This window comes from Doryrhamphus excisus, chromosome 3 (genome assembly GCF_030265055.1).
Source record: "Doryrhamphus excisus isolate RoL2022-K1 chromosome 3, RoL_Dexc_1.0, whole genome shotgun sequence".
NCBI lineage: Eukaryota > Metazoa > Chordata > Actinopteri > Syngnathiformes > Syngnathidae > Doryrhamphus > Doryrhamphus excisus.
In genome coordinates this window covers 2403065-2426548 of record NC_080468.1, presented here as the reverse complement: position 1 = coordinate 2426548, position 23484 = coordinate 2403065, and the positions used below count along the sequence as shown (strand labels likewise).

General features: G+C 42.6%; 2 protein-coding genes across 6 annotated transcripts in view; one reads left to right on the top strand and one right to left on the bottom strand.

Annotated features, from left to right (window-relative positions):
* The window catches only part of LOC131125415 (UAP56-interacting factor-like), a 2751-nt gene extending 767 nt beyond the window's left edge, over positions 1 to 1984 (top strand). The window contains exons 4-9 of one of the 3 annotated variants that reach the window (XM_058066960.1): positions 64 to 173; positions 247 to 319; positions 393 to 448; positions 1249 to 1323; positions 1388 to 1514; positions 1584 to 1984. In XM_058066960.1, coding sequence (XP_057922943.1) covers positions 64 to 173; positions 247 to 319; positions 393 to 448; positions 1249 to 1323; positions 1388 to 1514; positions 1584 to 1682 — 540 coding nt within the window. In that variant the 3' untranslated portion in view covers positions 1683 to 1984. Of the gene's footprint in view, positions 1 to 21; positions 174 to 246; positions 320 to 392; positions 449 to 1248; positions 1324 to 1387; positions 1515 to 1583 lie in introns of all 3 variants that reach the window. The other 2 variants (XM_058066958.1, XM_058066957.1) reach the window with 2 other exon arrangements.
* On the bottom strand, positions 1220 to 23484 carry LOC131125413 (TSC22 domain family protein 2-like). Of its 3 annotated transcripts, XM_058066953.1 has the most exons (4): positions 21086 to 23484; positions 12447 to 12521; positions 5407 to 5458; positions 1220 to 4154 (listed from the first exon to the last, which is right to left on the bottom strand). In XM_058066953.1, exons 1-4 carry the CDS (start codon positions 22846 to 22848, stop codon positions 3753 to 3755), a joined length of 2292 nt encoding a protein of 763 aa, XP_057922936.1. In that variant the 5' UTR covers positions 22849 to 23484; the 3' UTR covers positions 1220 to 3752. The 3 variants fall into 3 exon arrangements, with proteins under 3 accessions (XP_057922936.1, XP_057922937.1, XP_057922938.1); XM_058066954.1 differs by lacking the exon at positions 12447 to 12521 and having other exon boundaries at positions 1223 to 4154; XM_058066955.1 differs by lacking the exons at positions 1220 to 4154; positions 5407 to 5458 and adding an exon at positions 7065 to 7533.

The window sequence follows — 23484 nt, the reverse complement described above, 5'->3', positions numbered from 1 at the left end:
AAATAACATCTTACCTCGTAGAGAACAAAACAGAAACCTCAGTCGTTCATTCGACGCTCACAGCAGCCGTACAGCAAGGCTGACGTGCACAGGCATCTGTACAGGCAGCCATGGCCACAGAGGAGGGGGCCAAATGGGGCATCAGTCAAAAGACCATTTCAACTGCGACGGCGGTGAGACATCTTTCTGTCCCAGTCACATAACAGATCGGACTAAAATATAAGTATTTGTCTTCCTTTTAAGCAGACCTCTGCCCCCTGTGCATCACACGCAGAAAGAAGCCCGCCAGACCACATTTCTTCATAAAAGAGGACTGAAGGTGATGAACGTGTATTTATTTGTCAATGCAACACGGTTTTAAAAACCTCTGTATCGTTTGCTTCATATTTTAGGTGCAAGCTGTGGTTCGGAAGCCAAATTCTCGCACACTACCAGTCAGAACTCGCCCGTGAGTTGCTATTTTTTTTGTTATTGTATTGGCACAAGTGCTGCACGGTGGTTGAGTGGTTAGTGTGCAGGCCACACAGCTAGGAGACCCGAGTTCAATTCCACCCTCAGCCATCTCTGTGTGGAGTTTGCATGCTCCGGTTTCCTCCCACATTCCAAAAACATGCTAGGTTAATTGGCGACTCCAAATTGTCCATAGGTATGAATGTGAGTGTGAATGGTTGTTTGTCTATATGTGCCCTGTGATTGGCTGGCCACCAGTCCCAGGGTGTACCCCGCCTCTCGCCTGAAGACAACTGGGATAGGCTCCAGCACCCCTGTGACCCTCATGAGGATAAGCGGTAGAAAATGAATGAATGAATGCATGAATGAATGTAAAAATAGACCAAAAAGTGTTTTGCTGAAGATTGAAGGCCCCACAGGGTAACCACAGTGTGGCCCAGGGGCCATTTGCAGCCCACATAATTTTTATTGGCCCACAGTATATAGTAGAAATAAAATGTTACTGGAAAAATAATAATAATAATAAAGCAAAAAGTGTTGTTTTGCTGGAGATCTTAAGCTAGGGGTGGCCAAAGTGTGGCCCAGGGTCCATTTGCAGCCCCCGATTTATTTATTTTTTTTACCTGTGTGACTTTGTGGAAATAAAGAATTAAAAAAGGAATAATATAAAGAGAAAAGTCAAATGTAGTCAAAACAAAGCTCCCATTCTTCAGCATTTCCATTCTATTATGTTACAGCAGTGAATATACAGTTTGTCCTACCACGGGACATCTGATAATACATCTGTTTATCCACCAGGTGGCGCACATCAACAAGCAGCAATGGCATGCTGACCGTATCCATAGACAACCCCACAGCCATGACTCAGCCTGAGTAAGAATAACTCTGCACACTTCACACACAGGAGAAGGGGCTTAGACCTGGATTCTCTCCACAGGCCTCCTTCAGCTTGGACTCTTCACCCACCGACTGCCATCCCAGCCGCCAAAAACACAGAAACGCTAAAAAAGAAAATACCCAAAGGAGTCCCTCTTCAATTTGACATCAACAGTGTTGGAAAACCGGTGTGTAGGATGATGCATTTTTTCCCCAGACTTTCTAAGTTAATTGGGAATTTTGTCCTTTTTTTAAAGCAGACGTCCATGACCCTGAACGAGAGATTCCGCATCCTTAAAGACCAGCGCACCACCACAGCACAGAGTAAAGGCAGCAGATTTGTTGTTGTGGATTAGTCTTCAAGAACTGCAGAAAAGTTGGAACACAAAGCTCTCTTTGTTCCTCAGTAATGGGTTGTTGCAATTTAAGGACAAAACCCGCAAAACATGGAGAATTTTGTTACTTGTAATGTTGCCAGCACAATTGTGTTCTTAATAGCACCAGTCACCTTTTTGTTTTTGTATATTTTCCTCCAGAAATGTGATTTTAGCTGCAAATCAGATTACAAATGAAGTTCAATGGGTTTTTTTTCTGTTCATAAACTGTACGTTTGCAACTGGTTACTAAGATCCCAATAAATGCAAGCACATTTTCGGAATTTGAATATTGCTTTTATTTAAATACAATAAAATTTGCAATGTAACAAAACTATTGGCATATGAAATTCAAACACCATTTTAAACAAACAAAACATGGCTCACTTCATTTTCTGTGACTAGTGTCAGTAACACTCGGGTATTTTTTTTTTTTCTCACTGCTGGTGCCCAACTCTGCTTTTTTTTTTATTCTTCTTTTTCCACCCCCTCCCCTCCCCCCTTCACTGTTCACAGACTGTCTTACAATAAGAGTGCTGAATAAAAATGAGGTAAGAAAGTGGTTTGAAGGTTACAAAACATGCTGAATGGCAACAAAAAAAATATTTTGTGATGGGAGTCACAAAAGGAGAAAGAAAAAAAATGGATCAAATTACACAGCTTTGCATCTTTGGTTAACAATGCAGATTGAAGGATTTCACAGCTTTCCCTCCGCACCCCCCACCCCACCCTCATAAAAAGGGAGTAGGGGAGGTGCGGCACTGCCAATTTCACTTTCAGCCAACGACGTGATGTCAGCAGGTGAAGAATCACCCATCAAGGCTTAGAAGATTTAATAACATACATTCATACCGAGTCTTGGCAATTTCAGTTAAATACGTCAGAATTCCGTGGTGCTTTTAAACTACATCTAAAGCATTGCGCCCCCCCCGGGAGGGTTGGCCAATTATTATTTCAAAACATTCTCAGGGAATTCAGTCGATCCCAACTGGACTGTTCAGACTGTCTATGCTCAAAGACTAGGAGGGATACACACGCACACCATTGAGACTAGATGGGACAAATCTAGTTTGGTTCATGCTCAAAGACTAGGTTGACCACACACCAGTCGAACTAGATAGGACAGCTCTAGTTCTATCTTGCAGACAAGATAAATATCTTGTAGAAATACGTTGTTTAGTCTGCCATCTTGCACACTAAGATAGCTGTCCTATCTAGTCTCTCTGCATAATGAAGCCTGTTTGGATGAGGCGAAGCGTCTTCTAAGACAACCTAAACAGTCCAGTTGCTATGAATGGAATTCCCTTAGAATACAATGACCTGGATGAATGCGAATATTCACAGGCATGATTTCAAACACTAAAAAAAGGGCTACTGTGAGAATGGGTTTCATCTAATTTTAGGAATTATAGCAGCCCTATAATAAATAAAACTATTGACAGCAGAACTCAAGACTGATGCAAGGGTCGATGGACAAGTAACGGCAGAGGTGGCGCTCCACAAAGCAGACGTCTTTTCTTCGTAAGGGTAAAATACCTCCTTTCGCCCATTAAAAAAAAAAAAAAAACACTCTTTTTTTTTGTTTCTTGACAATCGTTTGTCCCTTAATGTGAGGTGAAACCCCTCCCTTTATCCTCTCCTCCATCTGTCTTATCCAAGCGACCAATGTGACGGCTTGGATCATCCGCACGTAGGGGGTGTGGGGGAAACAAGCTGGCTTTTAAAAAAAAAAAAAAGAAAAAAAAAAAAAAAAGAAAGAAAGAAACCCCCCCGCCCCGAGATCCCTGATACTCTGCATACACACGCAGACACAGCCCGATACTCTCTCCTGATGATTGCATTAACACTGGAAAGGCCCACAGTACAGATGCACGCACACACACATTCACACAAGACCAGTCACACATGCACATACAAGCACTGCACTTTGTGGTCAAGCTGGTGGCTAAGAGGACAAAAAAGTTAAACTTCTTGTTTTGTTTTTTTTTTCTCTGTAAATTTCACATACACTAATTGTAATAATCTTCTCCTCGTCTGCGTCCGTGAGAGGGTTCAAGCTGAGGTGACGCTGGGTTGCTGTTGGCTTGGGTCGAGCTGAGGGTGAGGAGTCTGCTGCGTCTGCGGGGCCTTCGGATGGTGCTGAAGCTGAGGCTGCGCTGGAGGCGGGAGCCCGGTAGGCGGCGGGGGCTGGCTGAGTCCTTGCTGTTGCTGTTGTTGCTGCTGCTGTGGTAGTTGCGAAGGTGGCTGTGGTGGCGGCGGCGGCGGCGGCGGGCCGCCCGAGCCGCCGGCTGGCTGAGCAGGAAGCTGCGAGAGCTGCTCGCTGTTGGCCAGAGATTTCAAGACGGCGTTCTCTCGCTCTAGCACAGAGTTCCTCTCGTAGAGCTCCTTGATCTGTTCCTTTAAGACCTCCACCTCCTCGCGCACGGCGTACATCAGATGGCTTTTCACCAGGTCCTGGCGGCAAATGAAAGACATTTAGTGTTCTACAACCACGGACAGGGTTTCCAATTTACTTGTGGCGAATCGCCACAGATCAATTTGGAATGCTGCTTATCAATTATTCAAGATGTTGGCAGGTCTGCACTAATATTGAGCGTCCCTCACTTTCACAAATCCCACCCATTCCCGCTATTGACATTTTTTTAGCATGTGAGGCTAAAATAAGTGATGATGCAACTCCTCACCAATGGATTAAGCTTGAGAGCAACACTACAACTACATCAAATTTGATACAAATAGATATGAAATATAGGACATTATTTTATTTTTAAAAAACAGTTACAAATCCCCCAATTTTGCTTATGTTGTCAACCTGCCTCACTTTGTTCCATTGTCTTTGAACGCACCATCTCATGTTCTCCCACACTGCACATATATGGTCCCAAATGCTGTTACAATATGAGAATGAATTTGATGACATTATTCATTGCTTACATGTAGTAATTGTGCATCATTTTCCTCTCTGGGAAACAAAACACCAGACTCTTACTGGTGGATGGTGGCTCTGTATTCATTTAGTGCTTTTAATTTGATGTTTTTCCTGTTTTAGTTTGACATAATACATCATAAATACCCATTATGTCATTGTATGGTCATATCACCTCATACTTTGGTACGTGACAAAAACATAATTTTTTTTTTAAATGTAAAAAAAATAACCAAACAACCCCCTCCCCAAAAAAACATTAAACCATATTAGAAAAACAGGAAGTGAACAAATATACATATCACTATATTGACAGTTACTATGGTACCCATTATGTCATTGTATGCTCATATCACCTTGTACTTCGGTACGAGGTGCATTATTAAAAAAAAACAAAAAAAAAACTTAAACTGTATTATGGAAAGCAGGAAGTGAACAAATGTAACAGTTAGTGATTGTAAAAGTACCAGATGGAGGGGTAGGATTTAATAAGCTTTGCTTCTTCCTACTCCTTTTGGACATGTGGAACTGTGAACTGATTATGTGATGCATTCAATTGTAATCTGATGCATGTTCAAATGAAATAAAACCATTACCATTACCATTACCATTATGAATAAGATAAATGAGGTGGCTATAATGTACGCATTGCTACTGTTTACATCCATTCGTGTCTTGACTGGTTAATTGTAAAATGTCGTGTATTTCATATAATTAATTCATGTAAATTAATTTAGAAAATTCATAAAAAATGAGGTGGGGGGAGGGGGGTGTACTCACCATTGCCTGTTCTATTTTATTATCAATGGCAACAACATTGGTTCCAGAGGCACTGTAACAAAGAAGGAGAAAACAGGTTAGAATTGATCACATTGATCCCTAGGCACAAAAGGGATTCATGAAATGCAAAGAAAAAACTGCATCTTTGTATCTTCTGCAAAGTATCGCGTATAAAAAGTCACAAGTCTGGGGTCAGATGTGCTCTTTCAGTGTGTGTGTGTGTGTGTGTGTGTGTGTGTGTGTGTGTGTGTGTGTGAGCCACACAAATCAAACACATCCCAGAGCTATAAATCCTAAAGTATAAATCCATGACTAAAACTCAGACTTTGCAAGCTGTTAATGTTTGCGGTGGTGGCGCCGGCCGAGCGGCAGGCCGTTACCTGCGGCGAGGATGATGCAACCGCCCGCCCGTGCCCACCCGGGTGGGGTCGGGGGGACAGCATGGAACCTTGTAGGAAAATCTACACGGCATGATTTGTCTGCCGACGCCGACCGCTCCGTGAGGCAGTGACCGAAAGAGTTCAGAGGTAGTAGGCAGACGCATTTAGCAGTGTGTGTGTGTGTGGGGGGGGGGGCAATTGGTGCTGCATATAGAATCAAGAAATACGACCCAAAGACTGGAGGAGACGGCGAGGCATGTGTAAGATGAGTTCTTGCCCTGCCCCGACACTACTGTACCGTTTGTATGAGGTGGACAGGATACTGAAGCTTACAGTGGCCATTTTCCTGCTGCGGAACCCAACTTATTAGCAAACACGGACACACACACACACACACACACACACACAAATGGCTGGGATTGAATGAGTTACAAATAATACGTTTTAAGAGGGCCTTAGCATGCGAATAAGAAATGAAGGGTCCATTCACCTCTGTGCTCTCTACAGAATGTCAATGTCAACGCACAAAAAAGTGCACTTTTATTATTTTTGAAAAATCAAAATAAATACCAAAATGTTAATGTATATGTGAGTGTGAATGGTTGTTTGTCTATATGTGCCCTGTGATTGACTGGCGACCAGTCCAGGGTGTACCCCGCCTCTCGCCCCAAAGACAGCTGGGATAGGCTCCAGCAAACCCCGCGACCCTCGTGAGGAAAAGCGGTAGAAAATGAATGAATGAATGAATGTTAATGTATCAAACACTGTAACAAGGAAGTTGCACAAGCTAGCAAGTAATGAGCATTGACTGCCCTCTACTGGTTAAATACTGAACACTGCATTATGTGCATTATGTCAGTAGATGCTCCTCAAAAGTACAATTTTTTACCCTCAGACCGGCCTGGTTGCTCCTAATTCCTGCTTTATACTGACATCAAACTGAACTAAAAAAGCGCTTTAAACAAGATGAGCCTGTGTAGCAAGAGATATGAAAGAACCTCCATTGCTTTTTATTGACGCAATTATCTCTCCCTTTATTTCTTGCCTTCAGGACAAGATGTTCCGTTACGATTGATGGCTGTGAGGTCAGTAAGGGTTTTGGTAGATGGTAATAAAGAGGGTGTGCAAAAGGGGGTTACAATATGCTCCCTGTTGCTGTGTCGCTTATCAAACCAGCTCATCGGTTGTCTGACTTCACTGCCGGCGGCGACTGATGTGGGCTATGTGCCAAGTCATCGCAGAGCAAAAAAAAAAAAAAAAAAAAAAGGAAGCCAGACATATGTAGTGTCAACCAACCTACAGAAACACACATAAATTACAAGCAGGAATGTACAGTTTAAGATGACAGCATAGAAACCCCCCCTCTTCCTCAAAGTGGTTACCTAACCAAAACATTACATCGCTTTAGATGAAGTGTCACGCATTCTCATGTTGTCTCAACGGAATCAGTTTCAATCCAAAAGCAATCATAGCTTTCATACTTTTTTATGCCAAGAATTAAAGTTCGGTATTACATCGGGGGCTTGTGAATAAACAAGAGTCAGAGACGGAAGGGAACGGAAAAGCACATTAAATATTTGGTTGATGGGTTTATTGTCAACAGATGGGCTGACATTGTCTGCACGCAGATAGAATGCCGGCGAGTGAACAGGGATGGGGTGGATGTGATTGGAGCGAGGATAGCTGAAGAACCAAGCAACGGCGGCCAGTGTGCACTTCCTGGTTCAAACAACAGAGGCAGTTAGTTCTAAAAAAAAAAAAAAAAAAAAAAAAAAAAGTCAAACTTAACCCATTCAATCCCAGACATTTCTGGTGATTTTGACCGATTTCTTTTAAGGCACACAGAATATACTGCATTATTGGTCTACATAGACCTAGAATACCTACATAGATAGGTCTTTGAATGTCTTATTTTAGTTTATTGAGCCATTATTATGTGTAAAATTATTATTTTAGGCAACAAAATGCTTATTTTTGACATACAATAGGCTGTATTCAACCACAAAACATTCATTCTTTTTCTACCGCTTTTTCCTCACAAGGGTCGCGGGGGTGCTGGAGCCTATCCCAGCTGACTTCGGGCGAGAGGCGGGGTACACCCTGGACTGGTGGCCAGCCAATCACAGGGCACATAGAGACAAACAACCATTCACACTCACATTCATACCTATGGACAATTTGGAGTGGCTAATTAACCTAGCATGTTTTTTGGAATGTGGGAGGAAACTGGAGTACCCGGAGAAAACCCATGCATGCACGGGGAGAACATGCAAACTCCGAGGGTGGAATTGAACCCTGGTCTAACCACAAAACAGATTAATTAAATAATATATTTTTGAAAAACCATGATTGAGTGACCAGGGATTGTTGTACTTGCCAAATTCTGTGGGGCAACCTTTTTAAAGACGCCAAATAGGAATATGAATGATACGCCTGGTTTGGTCACTTGAGTGAAAGAACCTCTGGGAGGCGCTGTGGAGTGCCTCTGAAGTTGTTAACTCCATCTGCCATACATACAGTACACAAAGCAACCTGTGACCATGTTAACAATATAGAAACATCCGATATGTTCAATGAGCTTCAGAAACTTCAGTTTCACCAAGCAATGATAATAATCCACATTAATGCACAAGACTGGGAAAAACGCTCGTTTTATGAAGACCTACACAGCAACATCGGTGCAGGCTAAAATCTCACCATAAAACTGCCAGTTTAGTTGCGTCACAGTGGCGCTTCAGCAGCAAATATATTAGAAAACACTGAAGCAAGCAGGCATGGCGATGAAGCCAAAACCATATTAGGGCAGCATCTGAGACCGGAGTAGAACTTCCAGGAATAGCTGGCACAAGACGAAGACTTTGGAAGCCGCAGTGTGAATGACTTGTGTTTTGCAGAGAGACAGAGTGCTTGGCAAGAAGGCAAGGCTTCTGACACACATGATCTTGTTTAAAGCCTCCAGATCTGATGTCAAACTAACAAAGAGCTTGTTTGAGCTGCTGACTTGAAAACTCTTTGAATGCACAGTGGAAGTCACTCTGTCAGAGCCGTGTACAAAGTAAATGGTGTTGATGCATCTGAGGTCAAGCACCCGGGGGGGCCTTTGGGATAAAAGATTGCTAATGAGGAGGTGGACTTTTCCAGCAGTTGAGTACACAACCAACACTTGTGTAAACATTGCCTTCTACTGTAGGCGTTAATGGGAGTTTATTTTCCATACATGCTTGAGATGTCAATGAAAAGTCAATTAGAGGCAATAAAGTTTACACCCATGGGCATGCCGCGTGCACAGGTTACAAAAAAAAAAAAAGTGAAGATCAAATTGTTTTCATGCCTTGCCTTTGGCACTGAGGAAAAGTAGGTTTCTTCCAACGAGGCAGTAAAACGCAGCCTGAGATTTGATACAACAAAGTCAAAGCCTAATGTTTGGAGACAAGATTCAGATCTTTCATTAGTAGCGGAGGGTCTTTATTAGGGGTGTCACAAGACACTCAAGTCACAACATGAGACCACGAGAGCGAGACAATGCGAGTGCGTTTTGAAATGTTTATTGTCCCACAAGGATGAGACCATATAAATCACTCATGTTATAATATATAATCACGTAATACTTCTTTCACACTGTAATGTTGTGTAACATTACTGTTTGTGATGTGTATTTTCTCACAGGAAATGAGTTGTCTAACGTTTGCAGCATTTCTTGAAAGGCTTTTCAACTGCATTCAAAAGAGAGGCGTTTGTTTTTGTGATTACTTTCTTTGAAACTTACACAATTAGCGCTGTTTTGTTTGTACTTACTTTGCCTACCAAACATCTTCTCGATTTGTAGTTTTTTTTCCCCTCAGATGAAAAAACTGGGTCGGGTGGATATGTTTGGAGGTGGGCAAGTTTGTTTTCTTGCCTTTTGTGCTGCTACCGCTTTTAAATAAATTAGGTCTTTCTCCCTTCTAATTCTATGACTGATGATTCCTTGCATTACTCCTTACAAAGCTCCACTTTATTGCTATGTTGTATGTATGCTAGCAGAACAAAGCATTTCAGTGGAGGACAAGCAGCATAGAGAATTAATAATGGATGGATGGCGTTGCAATGCTGCCTATGTCCACCAGAGGGGGCCAGAGTAGTCCAGAGGGAGGCTGACGTCATTGCAGCACCCCAATGAATGTTTTGCTAAGAAGCAATACTTCATGGGAAAACTTAAGACTGTTATATTTTAGTACTTTTGAAGTAAAACAACAAGCTTCAGATTCATCAACTCAGAAAATAATAGTTACTAGTTTCTGCCCTACAAAAGTGTACCAATGCTAAAGGAACCACTATCCAGTCACAGGTAATGGACACGTCAATTGTTATAAGAACATTGTGATGACATATACTTGATACTTTTATTTACTTTACGATACTTGATACTTTTTATTTCTGAAGGGAAACAACTGTCAACTGTCAAGACTGTAGAATAAAATAATGAAAGAGGAAGCTGGTTGGTGTACTTAAAAAAAAAAAAAAAAAACGCCCCTCTGCCAGGAAACTGTGCCAAGTGACAGACAAAGATGCCCAAATGGGAGGGGTTTTATTTTCGTCCACGAGTGCTGCACATCTGATATGGTTACACGGAAGGGCAGTAGGTCACTCTTGAAATTAGAACCAAAGAAATGTATCCGTACTGTCAGATGACTTAAAGGTAACACCAAACCCTCCACAAGAAATTAAATAACATGTTGTTTACATGCGTTTCCATTAGTGGAATTTTCCCTGAATTGATTAATATGGCCACAAATCTATTCACAAGGAAGGACACAAGTATTTGGTGTTAAAATACTAACATTCATTCATTCATTTTCTACCGCTTATCATCACTAGGGTCGCGGGGGTGCTGGAGCCTATCCCAGCTGTCTTCGGGCGAGAAACGGGGGTACACCCTGGACTGGTCGCCAGTCAATCACAGGGCACATATAGACAAACAACCATTCACACTCACATTCATACCTATGGACAATTTGGAGTCGCTAATTAACCTAGCATGTTTTTGGTATGTGGGAGGAACTCCAACAACTCCACACAAAAACGGCTGAGGGTGGAATCGAACTCGGGTCTCCTAGCTGTGTGGCCTGCGCGCTAACCATAATATATGACTCTCATTTAGGTAGGCCTTTCGGTATTTGTAATGTGGCTGGGCGGGCATTGGCAGGCACCTTTAATGATGTAACATGGCATTTTTTTAAATATATTCAAAAATATATTTAGAATGCAAACTGTGACTAAGTCAACCAACAGAAGCGGTGACTCAGTCGAGAGTGCCACACCACGTTTGGCACACGTTTGTCGTCTGAGCGAGAGGTTACGGGTGATGCGGGAGCACACTTTCAGCCACACACACACAGCTTTAGAGGGATAACAGCAGCAATAAGTCGGGAGGGCCGAAAAACATATTCCTAACAATGCTAACTCCAAGAAGGAGAATAATAATATTCATTCAAGCCACATGAGCAGTCAGATGACCGGGGCAGGTTATAAAGGGTTTGAGCTGCTTGCGTACTGAGAAGTGAAACTTAATGCCAAGGCTAAAAGCGGACCGGCGTTTTAACACGTCATGTTGCTTCCTGAGTGCATCACTTCACCGATATTGTGTGTGCCATCTTATTGTGGAGACGAGCTGGCTAATCTACATATGATCTGAACCACTGCGGCCTAAACAAGCCACCACTGGAGACTGTTCAAAGTGTGATTCGTTTGGAATAGGGAAATGTTAACACAGGAAATAATGGAAACATGTTACGGGGTCATACTGTTGGCACCATAAAACTTCAATCACTCTACAGAGAATTGTAAAGTATCTTTTTAAAGACAATTGTCATAAAAGATGTAAAAACTTCTACTGACAAGAGTGTAATGCTATGTCGCAGATGTGCCTCATGAACCTTATCTTTCTTATGTTCTTATGTGTCAAACAAGTGTAAAAAGAAGTTACCCATTGTACAAAGCACTCTGCCTTAACTTTGTCAACACACAATAAGGCTGAGTAACTGGGTCCATTGAGACATGCCGTAAACAATAAAGACATTTAACAGGGTAAGAGAGTGTCTTGAATTTTTGCAGTTTTTGTTGATTTCCTGTCCCTATTCCAAATCTTTCCTTTGACTTCTACACTTTTTTGGACATCCGAGCAGTGTTTCACTTTAACCGTTTTTGATAACACATTGTGCATGTTGAGTCTTACTAATTATTCATATTGGGTCTTTGTTTGGAATCAGTGCTGCAAAATAGCTCAATAACTCTGGTTAGCGCCATCATTTAAACCATGCAGGCTGAAATCAGAATATTTGCTTTTTTTTTTTTTTTTTTTAAAGTTAATTCTTCAATTCATCATTGCAGCTCAAAACTATTATTTTCAGTAAATTTGTCAAATTCTGCACTATAAGCACCATTCAGCTTCAGCGATTCCCTTTCAACAGAAAGTGCAAGAGGAAGAAGAGTGAGAGGATGTTGGACGGAAAGAAAGATGTTGCTGAAAAGTCTACTGGCCAATCCTGCGCTTGCTGCAAAAGCCTTCCAAACTCAACTCATGCATGAGGAGAACAGCAAAGCTCTGGGCTGCCGAACACTGCACACACTTAGTTGCACTCTTGCAAGGCCTGGCCAGTCCACTCCAGTACAGTACTGTACCTATCACTGTGGGCCTTTGAGTCCCTTAATCTGCTGCCAGACTGGAAGGCCTGGTAGAAAGCCTTGGAGGGGTTCCTGGGTCAGCCAGATTCAGGAAAGGGAAGAAGAAAAAGAAATGAAAAGAGTTGAAACAGAGATACAAGACCAGTGTGTCATCGCAAATAAGATACGAAATGCAGATGGAGCGAATGTATTGAACAAAAATAAGAAATAAGCAGGAAACAGCTTCATCAACTCAAATATTTTAACGCCTCTACTGACACTGATGGAAACTTCATTGGGTACATACGCATTGTATATTAATAATAGCACAGTGGAACCTTAGTTAGTGTCATTAATTTGTTCCAGAAGACCTGACTTTAACCAAAACGGATGTTAACCAAATCAATGTTTCCAGAAAAAAAAACAAAAAGTTAAAATAAAAAAAGATTTTTGGTAGTTTTACATGCAGAGATGCATATAAATATATGTAAATGATGAATAAAAGAGATAAAACATATGCGCATATTAGGCTACTTTTATTCAAGATGTGACTATCTTGCTGCCACCTTGTGTCTTTGAATAGTCACGTTTCAAAATGTAAATGTAACCTTAAATGTTAATTTATTCCTTTTATTCATTGTTTATATGAATTTAGTTTGATGCATGTAAAACTATAAACGTGTTTAATGTAAACAATTTGAGAGTCAACCACTGATGACGTCAGACAGGCGACATGACTTGCATATTTAAAATTTGTATCTAAGCAAATTGTACTTATTCTTTGCCTAAATTAAATGCATGAATACAAATGCAAGGCAGAAAAAGCACTCCAGTTATGAATGTAATACTGTATTCTACATTGAGAAGAAAAGGCAACTTGCAATAATGCAAGTTAAAATTAACTCACAACAGGCTGATTCATAACAACAACATAGGCCAAAGAGCTGAAACTCGACTCTGAACCTCCAAAGTCACTTCCTGTCTTCTACACATTTGTCCGACTGCCATTAAGGTCTCCGAGGGAACACATTTACTGTGACACATACGGACAAGATTTTTTATTTATGGCTTATTTACTCTGTGTCTGCTATATTGGGTAATACATGTGGAAAGTCATTTAAAGTCGCCAATGTGAGGCAATAACCACTGTTGGAAGTATGCTGTCCAGAAAAAAAAAAAACAAAAAACTGCTAATATGTTATATATATTATAGTATTACCGACTATGTTGAGTAATACAAATGTAAAAGTGGGTATTATTTCATACACTGTCCCACTCGGCCCTCATGTACTGAAAGTGAATGTTTCTGATGATTGGCTACAAACTTACAGTGTCCACATACAACAGATTTAGCACCCACACCCACACAAATACACACAAACAGACACACACTTTAAAAAGGTATTTCTCTTTCTGACATACAAAAATGTCACAGGCAAACCAGCAGCAGCAAACACAAACTAACATGACTTAGCAAACAGTAAGCAAGTGGACACACATCACACAGAGGAATAAGGACTCAATTTACAACATGTGTGTGTGAGCACAAACACAGCCGAGGCTCTTTTCCTAGAAACCTCTAACATACACACGCACACACACACACACTCCCTTCCTCACATTACCTCATGGCCAAACACTTTGACAAACCTCCCCTATGCCTCTGGACAGTTTTACTTTGTGGGCAACCATGTTAAAGACCCTAAACGCACACACGTACATACATGCACGTCCACGCCTCCCCCTGCAGACAAACTCTCCCTTCACAGTTGAACCTCAGCACTCGGAACAAGCTTGGAATGGGCTGAAATAACTTGACTTGAAATTAGTCATCATTCCTAGCTATTACTGTATATATTCATAAAACCTCATTTTAAAGTCAGGAGCACAAATGTCATTAAATCAAAGTCTACCAGATTTTGGTCATGACAAAATGTAGTACAACTTTTTTTTCTTCTTCTTTTTCAACACAGCGAAGACACAAAAACAAAGGCTGGTTCAGCCTGGCACGGTCCCAAAACAAATATTACAACCTGACAGCAGATGAAAATAACTTTCCGCTGCATTCGCTTGCATTGTGTAATCGCCCTGCTTTTCAGGAACAAGTGAGCAAGGAATCGGTATCTAGTGTTGAATATGACAAACAGACCCTCACTGGAAAGAATATTAGCGCTAATGCAAGAAAAACAACCAACACTACCAGTACAAACTAATACCATACACGTAGGGCCCTATGAAATCTGTTACATTTTTTCCCAAATTCTATTTTATTTTGTTCGATTTTTCATAGCAAACGGTAAAGTTCATATCGCCAGTCAGGACAAAGTAGTTGACAGTTCAGGCTCATTTCCGTCATTGGGGGGACACCTCTCAACTAAAGCAGAGTCATCAAATGCTTTGGAGGTATGGTAATGGTAATGGTTTTATTTCATTTGAACATGCATCAGATTACAATTGAATGCATCACATAATCAGTTCACAATTCCACATGTCCAAAAGGAGTAGGAAGAAGCAAAGCTCATTAAATCCTACCCCTCCATCTGGTACTTTTACAATCAGTAACTGTTGCATTTGTTCACTTCCTGCTTTCCATATTTTTTTTTTTTTTTTGTCCCGTACCAAAGTATGAGGTGATATGACCATACAAAAAATGCAAAAAGGTAAATCGTCAACTTGGTACAATATATTTATCATCAAAATACTTGTCATGCCAAAATATTGTGTTGCTGCTGGATGTTCACAGTATCCGAGTGATAATGCAAGTTTGTTTTCTTTTCCAAAAGAGGAAAGTTTAAGACAACAATGGATATTGTTGAATGGCTGTTAAGAGAGGCTGGGAGCAAAATTAAAAGTGCCTCTTGTCCTTCACTCAGAACTCGCACGATGTCAGTGGGCATCGTAAAACACTCGCTTGCATTAACAAGTGGTAAAACAAACACAATAAACACAATCTAGTTGCACACAAACAGCTGCACAAGCTAGCTAACCTCACTAGCTTCCTTTCACATGGCATAACATGGCGGCGTTTCTATGTTTTTTTGTTTTGTTTTACAACTTTTAATGGTGTTTTAGGTTGCTGTTTCCACATGTGTAGTTCGGGAAGGCCGGGATAGTGTTTGTGATGAGATTCTGTCAAGTGTTCTGCCGAAGCAAACGTTCCTTCTCCTCACTGACAGCATTTCATTCACATTGTGTCAATTTTCGCAAGATTCTGGTTTTAAGATTCCGTGTTTCTTGGCCAATTCTGTGATTCCGTTAACGCAGAAATCATATGGCCCTACATATTGATCCATAATCAGGTAAGTGAATACACCAGTGACAGTGCACCTAATCATTTAATTTAAAAATCATATTGTAATTAAGTGGCTTAATAATAGATTTGGCAAAAGGCAAACTGAAGAACAACTAAAGCGAGGGCATGGATGGACAGGAAGACTAATCGGGACACAAGGGGTGCAGGGGGAAGACGGAAGGATTAAAAAGAGGTGTTGAAAGCGCCGACTGTGGCTGCTCATGAGGCCTCGCTCCCTGAGCACCATCCATCCACCTGCCACACTCAAGTAGGTCAAACCTATTTAGATGTTTGCTTGACTTGTTTCGAAAAATTCCTGATTCTTGATGCAAAGGAGAAGTAGAACTGGGAAGCCCACAGCTGCACGGTGAAGAACTCCAACAACCTGCATAGCGGAATTATCAACGTTGAAGATCAGCTGACTTATGCGCACAGAAAGCAAGCACATGATCCCGAGACCATGACCGCAAAAATATGAAACCATCAAGTCAAAAGGCGGATAAAATGACACCAGATAATAACTGTAAAAATTACAACAACAAAAATCAATGCATATGATTTGCTTTCTAATCCTAATGTACTTATATCTCTCCTCTGTTCATCTTAATAACATAAGTAAATATTAAAATTGAGTAAACATGATTATGTTTACTTTTGGCAAGCTCAGATCGGTAAAGCCAAGAGGGGTTTAAAAAAAGAAAAAAAAAAAAAACTAATCACTGAACAAAGACTACACTATAAACAAGATGGGAATTGTACTCTACGCCAATTGCCGTAGGGGGTATGTGAATAAAAATTAAAAACAATTAGCCCCTAACACTCAAAATTACAAGTGTGCCTGAACGCCTTACAGTGCAAGGAGACCGCAGACCGTAGGGAGACACAGCGCAAATTGTTCCTTGCTCTGTGTGCGTCATATCAACAAATAAGTAAGTCTGAATAATTACTATCTTGAAAATGTCATTTATGTTGGTGTTCCAATTAATCCCCATATGAAGCAGCGGTGATAAACTGTCACAATTATTAAATTTACCTGAAAATGAGATTTATTGATGGTTGTATATTTGTATGTTAGATACTACTTAAGAAGGGGGTAGTGGTTCTTTTAGATTTTGGGACACTGTGGGAATATTCAAATAATGGACACTTCACACTCAAGCAGGATCAAAACTAGCAAACTGCTGTCAGTGCTGCTACAGCTTTTTCTCAAATGGTGCATTCAGGTGCATCACATACAATAACTCCAGGTACACAAATTGCTGCTCAATCCATTAAACTTTTGAGTTTTTTTTGTTTTTTTTTGCGGCGCTGTTAGAACAATAGGTGAGCTGCTCTTCACCTCTTGGAGGTGATAATTTATGCAACGCCAGCAGGCAGAAAGACAAGAAGTGTCAGTCCAACCTGAGCAATACCATGGCAACCTTAGGATGACAGCATGTTAATAACAGGTCCCATGGAACCCCAACAGGGCCATCACAATATTTCTTGTAAAATCAGCGTTAAAATCAAAAGTGCTGCATAAAGTGTATATTTATAAAGTCAAAGTAAAGATTAAATGAGTCGCCAATTAACTTAACAAGCATGCTCCCATCGATGAAGTGAAATGATGCACGATACGAGCAGAGCCCAAATGTGGAGGGGGCCAGTGAGGTGAGCAATATTAAATGAAAACAGGATACGGCAGTAAAAGTGGAGGTCACAGGAAAGACCCTGTGCAACATGTGGTCTCAAACCATGACGTGATATAATAAAATGGCACGCCGTCCTCCAGCACAGATCTCCATCACGGCCAGATAATGTGGTACTAGATCCTTGCTCAGTTCAATGTACATAATTTACAATTTGAGCAGTCATACTCGGTTGTTGATAATGCGCCACTCAAATCCTGCAGGTGGTGATAAAGTGCATTACTGCGTTTCATGGAAATCTGTTAAACACTTTTTGTTGTCAGACAAACAGAGACACATAAATCTCAGTATAATAACACAGTGAATGTTTATATGTGGATTTACTGCCAAGTGAATGTCACAATACAACTTTACGACCTACTGACTACACGCAGCCAACCACAGTGCTTTCTTCAAGACACACCCCTCATCTTACTTACTTACCCCTCACTTACTTACACACGCGCACACACACACACACACATGCAATGTCTGCACATTCTTCATATCCAAAAGAGTGATTTCACAAAGCATAACAATCCTTAAACTCCTCAGCAGGAGTTCAATTTTAAATGCCTGGCTACCGATACAAAACGGCAAATGATTCTGCAAAACCGAGGCAAGGCCCGAATGACAAAGCTGCATTGTAATTTTACACCTTCAGTTGCTAAAACCATCTGGGAAACATTAAAAGTCTGGTGAATCATATTGCAAGTATGTGTGCAGCATCTTGCGCCTTATACCTAGAGTATCTCTACTGTTTAGTCTGAAGGATTGCAGAGGCAGTGAAGGAGGAAAGTATCTACTGGGCTACTTCAACTTTGGCAATAATAAATACATTGCCCATGTGTGTGTGTGTGTGAGTATTGCTATTTAAAACACATTCATATGTCATGAACGCAAGTCGAGCTGGAAGGTAGAGGGGTCTATGTGTAAGTGTGGTTTGTCTTATGGGGGGAAGATAAATAAATAGTGAAGAGGAAATGTAGAAATTGAGCAAGAGGCATACCGTATGTGGTATGGGTTGGGGGGCGGGGGGGGTCAAAGCATAGCTAAAATGCCTACTGAAGCGGTGCGCAACAAGTTTCAGTCTGTAGCTTCCTCCGCCTTTGGAGTACAAGACTGTTGCTACAGAAAATGAACATCATTCAACACCTCATCTGCACATCAACAAGTGTCAAGTGTCTCATCTGTCAAGCACCGGGCCTCCGATACAAAGCATCGCTTGCAGTGATACCACAGCAGCAAGTTTGTTCTAAACTGTACAAAGCGTGTAGTGTGCATGACCTGAAGAAATGTACTTTTCACTATTTCAGACAACTACTATAGAAAATGTATGCGACTAGCACATTTGGTAGGCACACCCCACTGACAGCGCTCTTATCAGCAGAATGGTGGCACAGTGGAAAGAGTGCTGCTCTGTGTCCGATAGGGGTTTGCTGAGGTAAGAGAGCCCCGTCTCTTATCTGTCAAGGAGCGGGGTCTTTTCGTGAGAAACATGTATACATTTGGAAATAAAAACTTTGACTAGAATTGTATTTTGTTTTTCATGGCATGATGGTAACTGAAATCCAAGTTAATTGTCAGTTGCTGCGCTCATTTCAGCAAAAAAGGAAAGAAATGGTGTGATGATGATGACAAAATGTGAATGGCATCTGCAAGACTGGGCACTAAAGTCTTGTTCTGCCGACTTCCATTCCTACTGCCCGCACTACATTGCTGCAATTATGGCTTATATCATAAATTATGAAGGTTAGATCATGCTGTGTGTAGCACACCAGTGTATTGTCCCCCAAATGACCACTGACTCATTATGTCAACAGCAAGAAACGCATCAACTATTATTTCAGCCAATGCCGTGAAAATATTTACCTCAGGGCAGGGGTGTCCAAACCTTTTCCATTGAAGGCCGCATACTGAAAAATCATAAGGATAGATGGGCCACTTTGATATTTTACATTTTGTAAACTAAGCTATATACATATGTTATGTATTTGCAACTTCATTCTTTGTTTTGTTTCATTTCTCGTGTTATGACTGCAGAAAATAGGGGTTTTATGTATTTATTTATTTTTATGTACTGGTATAGATTCTTCCAATGATGACAAAATGACTTATACCAGTATAAATGATTAATGTAAACAAGCCGAGTTGATGACCGTGTGCCACGGCGGCTGAGCAGAGCGCTCAGTCGTGGCACAGAACCATTATAAACACTGAACAATTGAATTGCCGATAAACTCCGAAAGTTGCCTGAATCTCCTCTTACAGAGGGTGAGTGGAAGCTAGCATGGTCAGCTTGTATGGTTGTGAGGCACGAGTATATTTTGATGAGTATATTTTCACGATTTTAATATAAGTAATGTTTTACAGTGCCGAAATAGGAGAAGTGTTCTCGTAAAAATACAGTTTTATCAACATTTGCTGAAGTTTTCTTGTTAAATTGTATTTTTCATGGGCCAATACAAAAACAACCATGGACTGCAAATGGCCCCCAGGCTGCACTTTGGACACCCCCCTGCCATAGGGGAACTCCACAAGAGCTGAGGATGGAAACTGTGATTCTAAAGTGACAAAACCAAAACTTAATCTGTTGCTGTATTTACAGCTATTTTGAGAAGAGGCATAATGTTGACTAGCCTCTGAAATACTCCACTTCCTCATACGCCAGCCGTTCCCATACACTCGTTTCAACATCATCAACACATTATAATGGGACTATATGAATGTAGCTTGTCGTTACAACTCTGTACAGTAGGTGCCATAATGCACTGTAACTGCGCTTCTTAACACACCTTATACACACCAGATCTGCCAGAGAATAAGAAGATGTAGCAGGAGGCTTCAGTGTTACTTTTCAGTGTTCACTTTTTCTGGATATTTTGTAAGTATCCAGACCCCTTGAGAGACTAGAGACTCGCGAATACGATAATCTACAACCCATCATCAACACAAATATTGACAATTGTCTATTTTGTATCAATCCCTTGGCATCAAAAGGTAAATAGATTAATTTATGAGCAGATTTAGATTTATTATCAGTTAAAAAAAACAGTATGATCATGACAGTTTTGACACTGGAACTGACTAATTAAAATTTTTTTAAATTAATTTCATTTTTTTCCCTCAAATACCATCCTGGCAAACCCTGTGTTCGATGTCAAGATGTTCCACTGTATGCCATCCGTTCCCATTCATTTCCTACCACTTATCCTGTATGCGCCAATAAATAAAAAAGCAGCACATCTGTTTGAAAGGACTTCTGTGGAAATTATTTAAATGTCTTCCAACAAATACAGACACGACAGCACACAACCCACTTCAAGTGTCATGAGGAAGTGGAGGAAGTGATGGTTGTCTTCCTCACATGTGCTACATCACTTTTCTGAACACAAATGAGAAACATCTCACATATTTCCTTCCTCTTATCACTTCCTTCTACACGCTTGCATTCCCTGAACACCTCACTGACACAAAGGAAAGTGCCTGCTTTAATGACAAACTGTACCATAGGCAAGTTTTGGTGCATTGGCATGGTAATAACAGCCTCTAGCAAGAATAATCACTATACTCTGTGGAATATTTGCATAGTACTGACTTGGGATGGATGTGTGCTAAAAAACTACAGCAATAAGCACCAGTGTGAAGGTAAAGAAGTTAAAATACCTAAAGAGGATAGTAAGAGAATATACTATTACCTGTCCTCATCCCCATCGACAGGTATGTGGATTCCAAACAGGCTGTTGACGGTTGGAGCAGCGAGCTGCAGGCTCTCAGGCATGAGGGGCTTCACCAGATCCTTCCCAGACAACGTTGCGTTGACAACACCGTCAGACTTCCTCACACCGCCGCCGCCCTCCACCTGTCCAAATCCAGCTGCAAGGAGGCTCTGAGGTCCCAATGCCCCTGCAGTCGTGCGCTGGGTCACCTGACCTGGAGGCAAACTGGAGGTTGTCACCTTTGGCATGGCTGCACTGGAGGCACAGGGCACAGCAGTAGGCACCGTAGGGGGCACACTGGAGCTCACTGCGATGGCAGGCACATTTTGAACACCAGAGGATGCAGGGTGGAGGCTGTGGGGCTTGGTGTGTCCAGTGGCAGCATACTGACTGGCAGACTGCTGCTGCAAAGTGGATCCTCCAACCAGCATGGAACCCCCGAGACTTCCCATTCCTGCAGTCTGGCTCGGAGCCGTCTGTCCAGAAAGTATAGATCCACCGACAGCAACATCTCCAAGCTGACCGGAGGCTGGAGGCATAGCAGGAGAGGTTGCTTGTCCAACTGTCTGTGGCCCCGCAGACACCGACAGTGAATGGCCAGTTGAAAGTCCAGACTGCTGTTGATAGTACTCTGTCTGGTTCTGGCCAGTCAGATGGTGCCCCATCGGAAGCTGCTGTTGCTGCTGGAGTGGGTACGTTTGGGTCTGGGCTGATGGAGGCAAGACCGGGGACTTCTGCATGTGGACAACAGACTGAGGCAATCCATTCTGCCCAACGCTGTGAGGAGCAGTGGGCTGGACACTCACCACTACAGGCTGAGCCTGAAGCTGTATGGGCACAGATGTGGGCTTGCTGCCGGAGAGCGCAATCTGGAGCCCGGACCCGCTGACAGCATGCTGCCGGGTGATGACGTTTTGCTGCACCGACGTCTCCAGTGGATGCATGCGAGATGAGGAAAGAGCAACATCCGCTGAGGAGCCCGAGGCTTGAGCTGAGTGTGTTGCCAGGGCAACCACAGAGCCACCAGTCAGTCCCAGCCCACTGTCTCTGTCTGCAGCGTTATCCAGTGTTGCACCGACATGTCTAGCGCTGTCTACAGTTCGATTACCTACAGAACCTTCCGACTCTTTCTCATAAAACTCTGTACACATCCACCGACCTCTTCGAAAGGGTTCCCCAGTACCGTGGTCAAGTTTGATGACCCGGAAGCGAGAAGTACAACTCACTGTGGAGGTGGCAGGGGGAGGACCCGGACTGGGTACTGTAGCAGGTTGAGATACATTGATGGACACGATGACGGGCCCGGGACTGGAGGTCAGCGGGGCCGCTTGTTGCTGAGTCGCCCCAGGCTGAGCGACTTGGGGAGAGGCAGCTGTACCGCCAATCCCTGCTGGTTGCTGCTGGCCGCCTTGAATTGAGCCGGACACTCCCGGTTTCCGGAACTCCCCCAAGGGATTGACTGACAGCACTGTAAAGTGAGGTATGTGCGATGGTGCCATGACTCCTGTCGCCTCTGGTTCTCCAGCATTGTTCAGGGCTTCTTCGGATGAACTCCTGTCACACGCTGGCTCGTATTCAGCCCGTGACATGTCATACATTTCTGACGACACATCCTCTGTGCGGGACTCGTCCGGGTCTTCTAGGCTCTCCGTGTCGTCCGTGGCTCCTATAGCAGCCACCTGGGCCTGAGTCACACTCGTGATCTGAAAACAGCTCTTTTTCTTGGCCGGCATTTTCGACATGTTGGCAGTCGGATCCTCACCTCGAGTCGGCTTATTCCCCGCGAGATTGGGGCAAGCAAGTCGCAGCCCACGAAACGTTGGCCTGTACTAAACAGCACACTTGCATCTGCTGTACTCCGCCGTGTTAACTGTAAACGAGGTGAATCTGCGCCATCCCTTAGCGGTCTCTCGGTCTCCGGATGCGATTGACGACACGGCGACTTTGGAGTGACACAAACCGCGACCCGGAGTTCCGACAAGTCAGAGTTCCGACGAGTCTCCCGCCTGTACAGTTGTGTAACAGCCGTTGTCGCAGAGTGTGGTTGCACCGCTACAGGAGCTACTTCAGGCTGAGGAGGGCCCGTAGCCCTCCACTCAGCGAGCAAGCTAGCGAGTCAAGCCAACTGGCTGCTGCTGCTGCTGCCGCCGCACACTCCCCCTACGTCGGAACAAGTATGAGAGACATCTTCTTGAAAGTGTGCACTCACTTTACCGGCGCCAAGTCACTCGGTTGCAACGCTGAGCAGGAAGCGACCTCCGGTTAAGGTAAGAAAACCCTCATGAGTGTCACTGTTTAAGGCAAACGAGAAGCTAAAGAGCGCCTACAGTTACCACCCTCACTCTGCCACTCTTGACAAGATGGCTATGTTGTATTCT